Source organism: Fundulus heteroclitus, unplaced genomic scaffold, assembly GCF_011125445.2.
Source record: "Fundulus heteroclitus isolate FHET01 unplaced genomic scaffold, MU-UCD_Fhet_4.1 scaffold_28, whole genome shotgun sequence".
Taxonomy (NCBI): domain Eukaryota; kingdom Metazoa; phylum Chordata; class Actinopteri; order Cyprinodontiformes; family Fundulidae; genus Fundulus; species Fundulus heteroclitus.
The window spans coordinates 3,526,734-3,541,246 of record NW_023396689.1 but is presented as its reverse complement, the minus strand read 5'-3'; the positions used below and the strand labels follow the sequence as shown (position 1 = coordinate 3,541,246).

The window sequence follows — 14,513 nt, the reverse complement described above, 5'->3', positions numbered from 1 at the left end:
AGGCAGGGTTGTTTCATTTCCCTACGCGCCGTTTACATCATAATTCAGTTCGAGTCGGCATATCTTCTGTTCTATAACAGCGATCTTCTGTAGAAGCGTGTCAAGGTCCACTGTGGTGAAGGTAGGCATCTTTGCAAAATCAAAATCAAAAATAAATAAAAAGAAAATAAATAAAAATAACTAAATCCAACTTTCCGTGGTTTTGGCAAAGAGATAAAAAGGAGATAAAAAGTAAAAAGCAGTAAAATGCAAGCAAGCAGGGAGCAGAGAAAAATGCGTCCGAGCAGGCAGAGAGGCGGAGGCAGCCAGAGGGTCTCTACGTTTCCTCTGGCTCCGAAGGAATTCCCGCGATCGTTTCTCATTAATTTAATAAACCTTGTTTAACCGTCCTCCTGCCTATTCTGTGTGTTCTGCATGTGGGTCAAAAGACTAGGAACCATGACAACTACATTTCATTATTAGATATAGTCTGCCGGTCTTAGCATATTGCTGTAGTTCAAAACCACAAAAGACACTTAGGTTCCCTAAAGTCTTGTAAATATTAGGTTTTAAAATTCACATACTTTGTCAATTTAGCTATATTTGCTTAAACTTTTTATCACATACGAATCTATTTTAATAAACAATGTTATTAAATGCAAACCAAACAATACCAAGGAATTGAACAAGACTAAGACAAACACTGACTACTTCAATAAGAATTGACTTTAAGTTCAAGTTTAAATCATAAAAATACAATAACACTAAACAGGTCTTATTAGTGTTATTATTTTACATTTAACATTCTTTCCTGTACGGGAAAAAGTCTCTGAAGAGCACTCTGAACATCAAGGGTGCAAAGGGCATGCTCTTGACCATCTGTAGCATCCCAAACTGAATGTCAGTAGAAAATCAAACTGTTATTTATTTTTTTAGTGTCAGATGTTTTTCAACATACAACTTAATGTATTTTGAAAATGTTATATTTTTTCAGGTCGTCACTGTGAGACCCATCAGATGACTGGAAATTACATGTGGGATGAAGTGTCAAACAAGGAGTTTCTTATTGGAACCAATCCTGACAGTCGGTTATCTCTTTGGTGGAATGGATCAGAACCTCTCTGGGTCACCCTCCAAAACGTGGGAAAGAATGTTTTTATGTACTTCTGGCCTGGTGAGTACACACAAGGGTAACCTGTGGTATCTTCTGACACATTTGATCACATCTTGCAAACCGCAACTGAAAGACTGTAAAGAAATCTATTCCGCAACATTTTTGTTTTAATTTCGTGAATCAAATAAGTTGTTGGTTTCTTTCTCTTCTATTTCAACTTGGTGAATAGCAACAGGTCACAGTAAGTGACAATTTATGAGACAATTTAATTCAATAAAACAAATCCAGTCAGTTCATACATATTGATTAAGTTAAATATTTGAAATATAGCTTAGTCATATTTAATTACACTGAAGATTTCTAAAACTAAAGGCAGGGTCGGGGTTTTTTCCAGATGTTTCCCCAAGTTCCTTTTTGAATAAGACCATCTTACCTGCTCTTCTGCTCCTCACATGAAAAAACGCTTCCCAATCCACTCTGGTCTTATTTCATTTTCATGAGGCCTTCCTCTTCTTCTCATAAACTTGTACACAGTTTACTTCTTGCGACTCTCGGCCATGTTCTAAGTATACGGTGAGAGCATCAAAGCTACAATGAACGGTTAACCTCTGAGGTAACAAGATAACCGTTTGTCTGATGTGCTGGCTCTGAAGAAAAAGGCTTCTGCACTTTCTCTTTGGCAGTTACTTTTCTCATGCTCCTGAATACGCTGGTGGATATGTTTCCAAACATGCATGCCTCCTTGCACTTGCAAAGCCTTCAGCTTCTGACAGTGCCTTTGTCAGAGATAACAGAATAGAGAATGATTAGCGTCATCATGTGTTTTTTTTCATGTCTTCTTTTTGTGGCATCCTTTCACTGGAATACATTCTGAATTATATTTTTTTTTTGGCTTGTCTGATTTGGGTGGTTGAAAACATAAACTCAAAACGTGGAATGTGGAGGGAAAAAATTAGATAGCTTCTGTGAAATATAAACCTTTTCTTTTTTGTCTGATTCATCAAAAAAAATGGATAAATAATCAGCTAATTAATTGATTATTAAAATAATTGTAGCCATACTCTCTTCACCACCTTTGTAAAAAGGTAAAAAAAAAAAAAAAATACTAATTGACTATTATGCATTGGCTATATTCATATAACAACAAATATTTTTTAATCTCAATGAGATTTTAGTAGTTTAAACAAAGGTTAAATATAATATTTGAACAATTATTTTAATATATAATTTAGGTGTCAATGAGAATACCATTATAGATGGCTAATAGATAAAGTTATGTAATGGGTTATGGGTTTTGTCTTGGTTTAGCTTTGTACTTTATTTAACCAGTTCACCAGCCTGTAATCAGCCAGTTCAGTTCACATCTCAGTCACCACCCAGTTATGTTCAGTTCTCAGTCATCAGCCAGTAATGAGCCAGTTCACCTCACAGCCACCAGCCACAATCCGATTAGGCTGCCTGTCACTCCCCTGTCACCAGTCACTACCAATCAGTTCAGTTCCTTCTTTAGCCACCACCCTTCCTCTGATCAGTCTCACCTGTCACCTTCAATTAGTTTTCATCTCCGGTCACCTGTGCACTCTTCTATTTATACCTGCCTCAAACCTCTGTTCAGGGCCAGATTATTTCAAGCCATTTGGCGAGTCTAGTCCAGCCGTCTCGGTTTTGTGTCTGCCTGTTGATTTGACCCGACTCTGACCCGAATATTCTGAGCCAGCCCGATCTCTGAATTACCTGTTTTCCTGCCTGATCTGACTCTCTGCCTGTTTTGCCTGACTGCTTCTTGTTCTGACTACCTGCCTGTTTTGCCTGACCCCTGCCTGATCTGATTGCCTGCCTTTGTTGCCTGACCCTGTTCTGTCTCTGGACTGTCTGAGCCTGCCTGATCCCTGTCTGTTTATCCAACCTGCCTGTCATCCCAGTTTCGACCCAACACCTGTTCCTTAATAAACCGTCTTAAGTCACAGCCTTATTGTCTGGCTGAATACTGGGTCCTCTGTCTCAATTTTTGACAGAATAATCTGTCCACCTTAGGACCCAACGCCAGACAAGTCATTGTTTTCAACATGAGCTCTTCTCCAGCTCGGAGCCTACTCTCCGGTAGAGCCATGTTGTTAGGCGCCCAGACCCGACTAAACGCTCAGAGTCAGGAAGTCCACTTATCCAGAGACTCCGGAATCTGCTCCTCTCAGAGGTTTAGAAATTACTTCTAGCGGTCGAAGCAGATCTGATCGCGGATCTTCGCCCAGATCTTTTCTTTAATCCACAGCAGTTTCCCGGTCCTGTGGAGGAGGCATTTGTGTCACGACGGACTCGTGTTGTCCCGCCTCCACAGTCTGACTCTGTTTCGCAGCCCATCCAGTCTTCTCGGCACCGTAAGCACCGACGCCGACCTATCAGCCAGGTTCCGTCCTCTCCTGTCAGTTGTCAGCTGTTTATTTTCAGTCGTCATCTGTCCCAGATTCAGTTAAATTGTCTGGGATCTCCTCCACGTCTGTTGCAGTTCTGTTTCCGCCTGTCTGCCAGGCATAGCCTATCTCCGCTCCAGCAGAGTCTACCACAGCTCTGCCCAACGACTCCACTGAGGTTTTCTTCAGTAAGCAGGCAGAGGAGTTAAGATTCTTTACCTCCGTAATTAAACGTCTGAGAGAGACTTTGTTAAAAAATGATTTGTCTGTTTTAGAAGCTAAGTTAAAGTGGAGGAGAAATATGGAACAGCATTAAGGACTCTAGATCACCATCCCTCATCACCCTTCATATTTAAATCAGTCACCCGAGGTCAGTCTTGCCGCTCTCATCCAACTATAGAACCGGAACCAGTCATAGACTACAACTCAGACTCTGTTCCCATCACTGGTGGGAACAAGCTGCTGCCTCAGGTCCTGCTTTTGTCGCCGAGGATCTGGTTGACTTCTCGGGACCTATCAGGGTGGGTGCAAGGCTCGCCAGTCCGCCAGTCAGCGTGGGGGCATTGCTCACTAGTCCGCCAGTCAGCGTGGGGGCATTGCTCGCTAGTCCGTCAGTCAGCGTGGGTGCGACGTTCAGTGCAGGTGTGCTGCTGGTCAGTCTGCCAGTGAGCGTGGGTGTGACGCTCGCCAGTCTGCCGGTCAGCATGGGTGCGACGCTTGCCAGGCCACCAGTCAGCGTTGGTGAGACGCTCGCCAGTCTGCTGGTCAGCGTGGGTGTGATGACTGCCAATCCACCAGTCTTCACTCCAAAGTTCTGTAAGGAGGTGGTCCAGATGGAGCTGCTTCCAATCGTCATTGCACGATCCTGTGAGGAGGGGACCGAGATGGGTCCGCCTCCGGTCTGCAAAGAGGGGATCCAGGTGGGTTCGCCTCCAGTCTTCATTGCACAGTCCTGTGAGGAGGGGGTCCAGACGAGCCTGACTCCAGTCTGCAAGGAGGGGATCCAGGTGGATCCGCCTCCGGTCTGCAAGGAGGGGATCCAGGAGGGTCCGCCTCTGGCCTGCGAGGAGGGGATCCAGGGAGATCCACCTCCAGTCTGTAACTCAGGTCCTCGTCGAGACACCAATCATCAGGGTCCTCATTGAGAAGGCAACTATCAGGGGCCTTGCCGAGACGCAAAGTCTCAAGGGCCTCTTCGAGACCCTAATATACTAGTTCTACAAGATTATCTTAAGGTCCCCAGGTTATTCCTGGAGCTCGTAGTCTCTAAGTTTGTGGGTGCATCCGAGGCCAGTAGCCAGGTGCTTTCTGAGGCCAGTAGCCAGGTGTTGCTAAACTTACCCAGAGTCATACCTCTGTTTATCAATCCATTCCCTTAGCTCTCAGCAGTAAAGACTTTATGGGATTCTTCATAAATAAAATTGATTCCATAAAAAATTAAATAATTGGCATCCTCCCAAACATGATTAACTTGTCCTCAGTAAGTGAGGCAGTGTTGAAGGAATCTTTAGAATCTGATTGGTGTTTGAACTGTTTAACAGCACAAGAGCTTTCTGAGCTATCTAAAATTTTAGCTTCATCTAAACCTTTTACTTGTATATTAGACCCAATTCCAACCAAGTTATTTAAGGAGGTATTCCCTTTGATCAATGCCCCTTTTTTAGACATGATTAATCTATCCTTAGTAAATGGATATGTACCACAGGCTTTTAAAGTAGTTATTATTAAACCTTCACTGAAGAAAGCTTCTCTTGATCAAAATGAGTTAGTAAATTACAGACCTATATCTAATCTTCTTTTCCTATGTACAATTCTTGAGAAAGTAGTTGCTAATCAACTATGTGAACATTTACAAAGTAATGACATATTTGAAGAGGTTCAGTTAGATAGCACTGAAACAGCTCTAGTGAAGGTCACTAATGATATTCTCACAAATGTCCATTATCTGGACACAATTCCAGATAAAGGACTTGTGTCTATACTTGTCCTGTTAGATCTCAGTGCTGCATTTGATACAGTTGATCACAATATTCTCCTAGAAAGAATTGAACATACTATAGGGATAAAGGGGAAAGCATTAGGCTGGTTTAAATCGTACCTCAAAAAATAAGCTTATTAATCAACCACTTAATCTGGATGGTATGAAATTGTCCTCTGGTAATAAAGTAAAAAATCTTTTTTTCCGCTCCGGATATTGCCAAAATTAGAAATATTCTGTCCAGGGGTGATGCTGAAAAACTGGTCCATGCATTAGTGAAAATTTGTTGAAAAAGTGGGATCATATTTCTCCAATTTTAGCTTCCCTTCATTGGCTTCCTGTTAAATCAAGAATAGAATAAAAAATCTCCTTTTCATGTATAAAGCCCTTAATAATCAAGCTCCATCATATATCAGAGCTCTGATTATCCCGTGTGTTCCTAACAGAGCACTTCGCGCTCAGACTGCAGCTCTACTGGTGGTTCCTAGAGTCTCTAAAAGTAGAATGGGAGGCAGATCCTTTAGTTATCAGGCTCCTCTCCCATCGAACCAACTCCCAGGTATGGTCTGTGAGGCAGACAACCTGTCTACTTTTAAGACTAGGCTTAAAACCTTCCTTTTTGACAAATCTTATAATTAGAGTGGCTCAGGTTATTTTGAGCTATCTCTCTAATTATGCTGCTATAGGCTTAGGCTGCTGGAGGACATCAGGGTCTATTTCTCTCTCTCTCTGCTGAGTTCTCCTACTGGTCTCCAATTAGCATTGCTTGTTGTCATTTCAGCTTTTAACTTTTTGTTCTCTCTCTTTTTTCTTCATACTATGTACACCTGGTCTGGTGTTCTGCTAGCTGTGACATCATCCAGGGAAGACAGATCACCCACTATTACCATATAATGTAGACCAGATTCCTGGATCGATTTGTGCTTCTGTACTTTTTTGTCTCTCTTGTTGTGTCTCTGCTCTGTCTTGTCTAACCCCCGATCGGTCGAGGTAAATGACAGAGAGGATAGTAACCATCTTCTGTCACTTTTTAATCCATCAAGTTGATGGATGACATATCAAACCCTTATCAAACCCCCACCACCACTTTCGGCCCCTCCCCCGCCCCCTCCTGCACCGGAAGTCCCACCCATAGTTAATTATTAATATGATATTATTATAAATGATATTAATATAATAATAATAATTATTGTTATTAACATAGTTTTTAATGTTATTATCGTGATTACTTAATTAGGTCTAATTATTTAATTCATGTTATTCACTTTCAATTATTTAATCCATGTTAAACACATTAAATTATTTAATTCATTCTATACACAATCAATTATTTAATTTATGTTATACACAATCAAATATTTAATTCATTTATACACAATCAAAAATCCGTTGCTTTTGAGTTGAAATCATCCAGAGGAGCCGGTGAAATAGGGAATCCTTAATCTTTAATCCTGATATAAAGATCAATTCAGTTTGGAGGGTGAACGAAATTTGTTTTCATAGTGCTGCTGTTCACTCTCTTACTGACCACGACCTAACTTTCATGAGATCTGTTTGGGAAGAGGAGTTGTGTCAAACACCCGTGCTGCAGGAAGGGGGACAATATCGATATGGCATTTGCAGTCAGCAAATTCGTGCCGGGCGTTATCTTATCATTTTATACACCTAACATCAAAACCGTCCCTTTCAACGAACGTGACACCGCATGTCATGGTCATCTGAGGGAACAGACTGGTAGACACAGCTAAGTATACATACCCCTCCCCTCTCCCTGAAAAACGGCTTCATTATTTTCCTCAATATAACAAAAGTTTCAGATTATCTCAGTAAAAAAACCCAATACGGTCGGTGCATGAGACGGTGTTTCATGGTCATCTGAGGGAACAGACAGCTAAGTATACATACGCCTCCGGTCTCCACGGGAAACGGCTTCGTTATCTTCCTTAATATAACAAAAGTTTCAGATTATCTCAGTAAATATTAATACGGTCAGCAAAAATCAATGTGTGTGTGCAACTCACGTCTTTCTTATCCTACAACTCTCTTGGTAAAAAAAAAAAAAATAACAACTATATTTTAACTAACTCTGAAGGCAGCCATTTCTCTAAAGATGGTACTAATATTTGTCCTATGAACAAATTATTTCACCTGAGCTACAGAACGCTGCAACTCCAGAATTACCAAGGGGGAAAAGCTGTTTCTCTGAGTGATACCCAGTCAGCCTAAACTGACTTATTGTACTTTTTTTTTTTTAATGACCGCGGATGTTACCTGTACACGTCCTAACTAGGGCTCTTATAAACAATTCTTTTAATAAATGATTATTCTAATGATTTTTCGGACAATTAATTGTGTAATCGATAAAAGTGTACACATTCTGTTGATTCTTAACATAATTACTTAAGCTCATTGTATGAGTAATAGAAATGAAAAAAATGCTAATTGGTGAATAATTCACTCTGAAACTAAAAAAGTTCTAAGATCAAAATGTCAAAAGTTCAGCCCTTTCTGGTTGACTTAACAGTGCAGATGCCTCTGTAGTGAAAATAGTCACAGAAAGTATCAAGTTCCACCTGTACATTACATTCTGGGTTTTTTCTTTTTTAAATTAGAATAGATTTTATTCTATTTATATAAAACAGATCCTTCTAGTGTACTGCAGGGGCAAAGTTAAACTTATTTTTTAGTTTATAAATGATAATATAATGATAATGACACATTTATCAAATAAGGTAAACATCTAGCATAAAATAAGGCATGATAAATAATACCTTTTTTCATATAATTCTGACCAAGTTTTAACTTGGAAATAGCTGTACCGTCCCACAGTGGGGAGATTCAGGTGACAGCAGACTGACAGACAATACTGATTAAAATGGAACACAGCTCAATTTAAAGTTAAGTCATACAGCAGAAGAAAATGAAAACAAACTGCAATTATTAATACATAACGCCTAGTCAAATAAAAATTGAAAAAAAGTTGCTTTGCAGAGTAATGTAATATTTTCAACATATTTTGTTACACAAATTAACAAAAACTGCAAAGACTTCCATAGAACAGAACCAGACTTTCCTCTAAATATATTGCTCTGATAAGACTTTGCAGGTTTCACTTGCTCATGCTGCAGTGAAAGAGCTCCACTTTGTCATCTCCATCTTTAAACTAAAAACTAGATATTTTGATTTTGCCTGCCCCCCAATAGTTAATTTTATGGGACACAGGGTTTCCCCAGAATTTGGGCTAATCTTTGCAGTAGGTGTCTTGGTGGGTTGAGGGGTGTGTGCGGTTAACTGTGTCGGTGGGATTTTTACCAAAATATTGCTTTTTCACCATTAAAAACAGCAGAACAGTATAGTGTTGTATCAGACAAGTAAAAGTTAGGTAACCAAAGTGAGAAGAACATGATTTCTAATTGTGATGGCAGAAGTATCCAGTCAGTAGCTTTTGGTTTTACGATTATAAACATTGATCCAATATATGGTGGATATAAAGGCTGCTGCATCAGGCGGCTGCGAGCAGCAACAGAAAACCATACAGGGTACAGGCCGGCCTGCAGCACAGTAACAATGCAGAGGTTGCTGTCAGCAATACCTGTTGCTGGGTAATCCGTAGAGCCAACATTGGCACTGCCGTCTGTCGTCACACAAACCACGCAGTCTGTTTGTACTAACACTTATCTTGACTTAGGTTAAATCAGTCGGTTTGGAAGTGGCTATTTTCTTTTTTTTTTTTTTTTTTTTTTTCCCAGTGTCCTGTCTAGCACTATGGCAATAGGAATTGATATCTCAATGCCAGATGGAGCTCGACAGATTTTGCTTTTACAAGTGGAGCAAACAGCTTTCGCCATAGTGCTCCACTTGATTTTTGCTTGTAAATAGCTTTATTATGATTCCTGCAAGGAGAATTTCAAATTATATGGACATGACAATGGGAGAGTAAAGGAAGAACAAAAAGTGAAAGAAAAGAAAAAAAAAGAGTAGAGGTGAAAGAAAGAGGAGATAAAAGGAAGAGAATGATAAAACGTCCTCTGTCTGCTCCATCACCTGGAAAGAGACACAAAAAGAACAGCACAACCAACAGACATAAAGCAACAGATACACTCGAATAACACCTAGATGCCATTGCTAAATCATATATATTATTATGTAAGCTGACATGTGTAATGTGATATTTGAAAAAAGAAAGTGACACAACATAAATAAATATATAAATAAATTATAAGATTACTGTATATAAGTGAACACTTAATACCTGGGACCCAGCACCTGTGGGAGATGTGAAAGTGCACTAGTTTAGGTGAAGATTATCCAGAAATAGCTTGATAGTGATTGTGGAGAACCAAAGACCCACCTTCCCCGAGCACAGAGGCAGGCGTCAGGGGACCCGTAACCCCGGACTCCCAAAGGGGTCCCTAAAGCAGGTCGCCCAGGAGGGGACGACACAGGATATCTGCAACCCCCCCCCCCCCCCCAAGGAAGGAGCAGAGACGACCCCGAGGAATTCCCCCAGCCACCGCAATGCCGACGCCCTCAAGAGCCGCGGAGACGAGCCCGTGGGCTCCGCCGGCAGCCAGCCCCGCTGAAGTGGTCCCGGCCATGGGCCCTGAGGGCCAGAGGCCCCAGGGGCGCCCCGCCCCCGCGACGAGGGCCCCGGCCGCCCCCCGGGGGGCCAGGCCCCGCGAAGAGGCCGCCAGGAGTGGGCCGGCGCACGCCCAGGAACCCGCCCCAAACCCGAAGCCAACTAATGCGCCAGGGGGCCAAGGCGCCCGCCAACGAAGTGGAGGAGGGCAGGACGTGGGGGGATGGGCTCCGCACCTATCGGAGACTTGAGATGTTCTTGGGAGAGGGAGCGGACCACACCCATACCTGGAAAGAAAAAAAAAAAAAAAAAACTCATTCACCCCATCCCTCCCTTGTGCCCCACTCGCCACACACAGAAAAAAAAAAAAAAAAAAAAAAAGACGCTGTACACACATTCCCACATAACACTCACATCCAACACTGACCAAAGGGGGGGGGGGGGGGTCACCCCAAATCGACTATACGACTGCTTGTGCCCGACCCCCGGCCCCGGCCCCCGACCAGACGCCCCCCGGACCGGGCCCCCCCAAGAGGGCGGGCCAACATGACCCACACGAGCCACCCGGCCAGAGCCCCCCCCTCCCCCTAAATACCTAATAAACCCCCTCCCTCCCCCCACCTTACCCTTGCCATCCCTGCCCCCCGCCCCCTTGGGGGAGCGGAGGCATCAGCCCCAGACCTGGCAGGCCGCTGACTGCACACCGCAGCCCCCCGCCAAGACCCCGGACACAGTGGCCCGCACCTCCTCCAGGCCCCAGACTCCTTGCCTCCATCGGAGAACGGGGGTGTGCAGAAGACCCCGACCCTCCCTACGCCTGCTCAAATGTTGTGTTGTTGCATGTTGTTCTCAAGTGCGTTTAAAAACTGGGAGCGCCGAAGGGGATGCACGGCACAGCCCACCCCCCTTTCGGAAGGTAGCTGTTGCCAGCACACCCCTTCCGTGTGACTGCCCAGAACCCTCAATGTCTAAGTGGGAGAGGAGGTGAAGGGAGCCGTCCGAGGTGAGGCCCACACAACATAAGCCCCCCCCCCCCCCCCCCCCCCCCCAGACGTCTTCCCCCCACCCCCCCCCTACCATGGCCTATATGAGTGTGTGATGTGAAAAATGTTTGAAGTGAAAGTGTCTAAGATGCATGATAAAATTGGGGAGAGGGGCGTCACCAGAAAGTGGCAACCTCCAGTAACGCCCTGAAGTGGCTATTTTCTTGCTGAATAATGGCAGTAATTGTCTAAACTTCCTCTTTTACTTGACAAACACAAAATTGTTGAATTTTGCTTGGAAATCAGTGGCAACCGCAGAACAACAGACTCTCTAACAGCCAAACCAGTGGTGTAAATCCTCTAAAGCTACATGGGGTGAACCCTGAACTAAGGGGGGAGTTTTGTGGTGGATGGAAGTTTCTCTTAGTTTTCATTTAGTTTCCAAACACATCTATTCAATTCAATTCAATTCAATTTTATTTATATAGCGCCAAATCATGAAACATGTCATCTCAAGGCACTTTACAAAATCAAGTTCAATCATATTATACAGATTGGGTCAGATTATACGGATTGGTCAAAAATGTCCTATATAAGGAAACCAGTTGATTGCATCAAAGTCCCGACAAGCAGCATTCACTCCTGGGGAACCGTAGAGCCACAGGGAGAGTCGTCTGCATTGTACATGGCTTTGCTGCAATCCCTCATACTGAGCAAGCATGAAGCGACAGTGGGAAGAAAAACTCCCCATTAACGGGAAGGAAAACCTCCGGCAGAACCGGACTCAGTATGAACGGTCATCTGCCTCGACCGACTGGGGTTACAGAAGACAGAGCAGCGACACAACAAGAGAGACAAAAAAGCACAGAAGCACACAGTGATCTAGTAATCTGTTCTACATTAGATGGTAGTAGCGGGTGAGCCGTCTTCTCTGGATAATATCACAGATAACAGAACGCCAGACCAGGTGTACCTACTATGAAGAAAAAGAGAGAGAGCAAAAAGTTAAAAGCTGAAATGACGACAATCATTTCAACGTAATACAATGCAAAACTGGAGAACAGTAGACTGAAGAACAGTAGAAATCAGTAGAGTGAGAAAATTAGACCCTGATGTCCTCCAGTAGCCTATGCCTATCACAGCACAACTATAGAGATAGCTCAGGGTAACATGAGCCACTCTAACTATAAGCTTTGTCAAAAAGGAAAGTTTTAAGATTAGTCTTAAAAATAGATAGGGTATCTGCCTCACGGACCAAAACTGGGAGTTGGTTCCACAGGAGAGGAGCCTGATAGCTGAAGGATCTGCCTCCCATTCTACTTTTAGAGACTCTAGGAACCACCAGCAGACCTGCAGTCTGAGAGCGAAGTGCTCTGTTAGGAATATACAGTGTAATCAGAGCTCTGATATATGATGGAGCTTGATTATTAAGGGCTTTATACGTTAGGAGAATTTTAAATTCTATTCTTGATTTAACAGGAAGCCAATGAAGGGAAGCTAAAATTGGAGAAATATGATCCTTCTTGTTGATTTTCATCAGAACTCTTGCCGCAGCATTTTGGATCAGCTGAAGACTTCGAACTGCATTTTGTGGACTTCCTGATAATAAAGAATTACAATAGTCCAGCCTTGACGTAACAAATGCATGGACTAGTTTTTCAGCATCACCCTTGGACAGAATGTTTCTAATTTTGCCGATATTCCTGAGGTGAAAAAAGGAAACTCTGGAAACCTGTTTAATATGGGATTTAAATGACATGTCTTGGTCGAAAACAACACCAAGATTTTTAACTTTATTACCAGAGGTCAAGTTAATGCCATCCAGATTAAGTGATTGATTAAGAACTTTATTTTTTGAAGACTCGGGGCCCAAAGATTACAACTTCTGTCTTGTCAGAATTTAAATGCAGGAAATTTAAAGTCATCCAGCTTTTGATGTCATCAAGACATGACTGCAGTCGAAGTAACTGATTGGATTCATCAGGATTTATGGATAAATATAGCTGAGTGTCATCAGCATAACAGTGGAAATTAATCCCATGCTGTCTGATAATTTTGCCAATCGGAAGCATATATATAGTAAATAGAATTGGTCCAAGGACTGAACCCTGTGGTACTCCACAAGTGACCCTAGAGTTTGAGGAAGATTTATTATTAACATGAACAAACTGGAATCTGTCCGACAGATAAGATTTAAACCAGCCTAATGCTTTTCCGTTAATCCCTACAGTATGCTCAAGTCTTTGTAGGAGAATATTGTGATCAACTGTATCAAATGCAGCACTGAGATCTAACAGGACAAGTATAGACACAAGTCCATTATCTGAGGCCATGAGAATAGGACCAGCACCATTGGTTAAAACATTGAGGTGAACATGTGGAGAGGTTTGGCCTGCATATGTTTTGACCCTATCTAGATCGGCAAAATCCCCCAGAATAAATTCACGGCTTTTCACCAAATTGCTTGTCTTAATTTTTTTTTCTTCCAAAATTCATCTCCACGATCAGTGTATGTAAACTTCTGACTGGAAAAATACCAGGATATGTTGTCCCTGTATGAAACCAAATGCAGCAACTATTTGAAAAATATGTAAACGGTCTAGACTAACTTTTCTAGTCCTATTTCGCAAAGTCAACACTTACACCCATTGGGTACTTTTTGTTTTTCGCATTATTTGTTGTTATTTCAACTTTATGTTCTCTCTGTTTTGTTTTTTCTCTTCATAGTAGGTACATCTACCCTGGCATTCTGTTTAGCTGCGATGCCATTACCCTCTTTAACGTAGAAACCATTTGTGGATCAGTGTTTCTGTTTTGTTTTTGTATCTCTGTTTCTGCCAGATTGATAGTGTCAGTAAAATTGTGTTGTATGTAGATTAATGGAAAATATCAAATTTAAACTTGAAAACCTGACTGTTTTTTTTGTTTTTTACTTTCTAAAGTTGTATTATCTGTCCACTCTGAAAAAGAACAGTCCAAAATTAGCATTAAGAACCCAAAGTACAATACGAGTGTGGATAGTAACCTGTATAGGTTATTTTCAACACTATGTGATTTTATTATTCATTGTATGATTATTCTTTTCCAATTTTTTCATGCATCGTTAGCATCAAGGCTCATCAAATCAGTATAAAATTAAGCTTTCTGCACAGTCTCTCCATCCTTGTCAAAAATGATTGTAGCTATTGAACTTTATGGTGCTTACTGCTGTTTCTTGTTTTTTCTTCATTCAATTTTGCATAAATATTCAGACATTATTTCTCAATAAACTATACATTAAAAGGGTGGCTCAAGATTTTTGAAGTGGGTTTCTGTTAATGCTATTAAAAGTTAATCTCTTACCTGCAGTACCAAATAAACTTTATTTGTAAAGCACTTTTCAGTTCTGCCTGACATAGGTTAAAACCAACAAGCATAAAAAAACTGAGAGAAAAAGGTTATATGGATAAATTAAAGTAATTTATGAGGAATG

At 41.8% G+C, this 14,513-nt stretch overlaps 1 protein-coding gene across 1 annotated transcript in view; it reads left to right on the top strand.

Annotated features, from left to right (window-relative positions):
• enpp6 (ectonucleotide pyrophosphatase/phosphodiesterase 6) overlaps positions 1–14,513 on the top strand; it is a 162,644-nt gene that overhangs the window by 52,789 nt on the left and 95,342 nt on the right. The window contains exon 2 of the mRNA XM_036130043.1: positions 974–1,153. Within this exon, the coding sequence (XP_035985936.1) occupies positions 974–1,153 (180 nt within the window). The remainder of the gene's footprint in view (positions 1–973; positions 1,154–14,513) is intronic.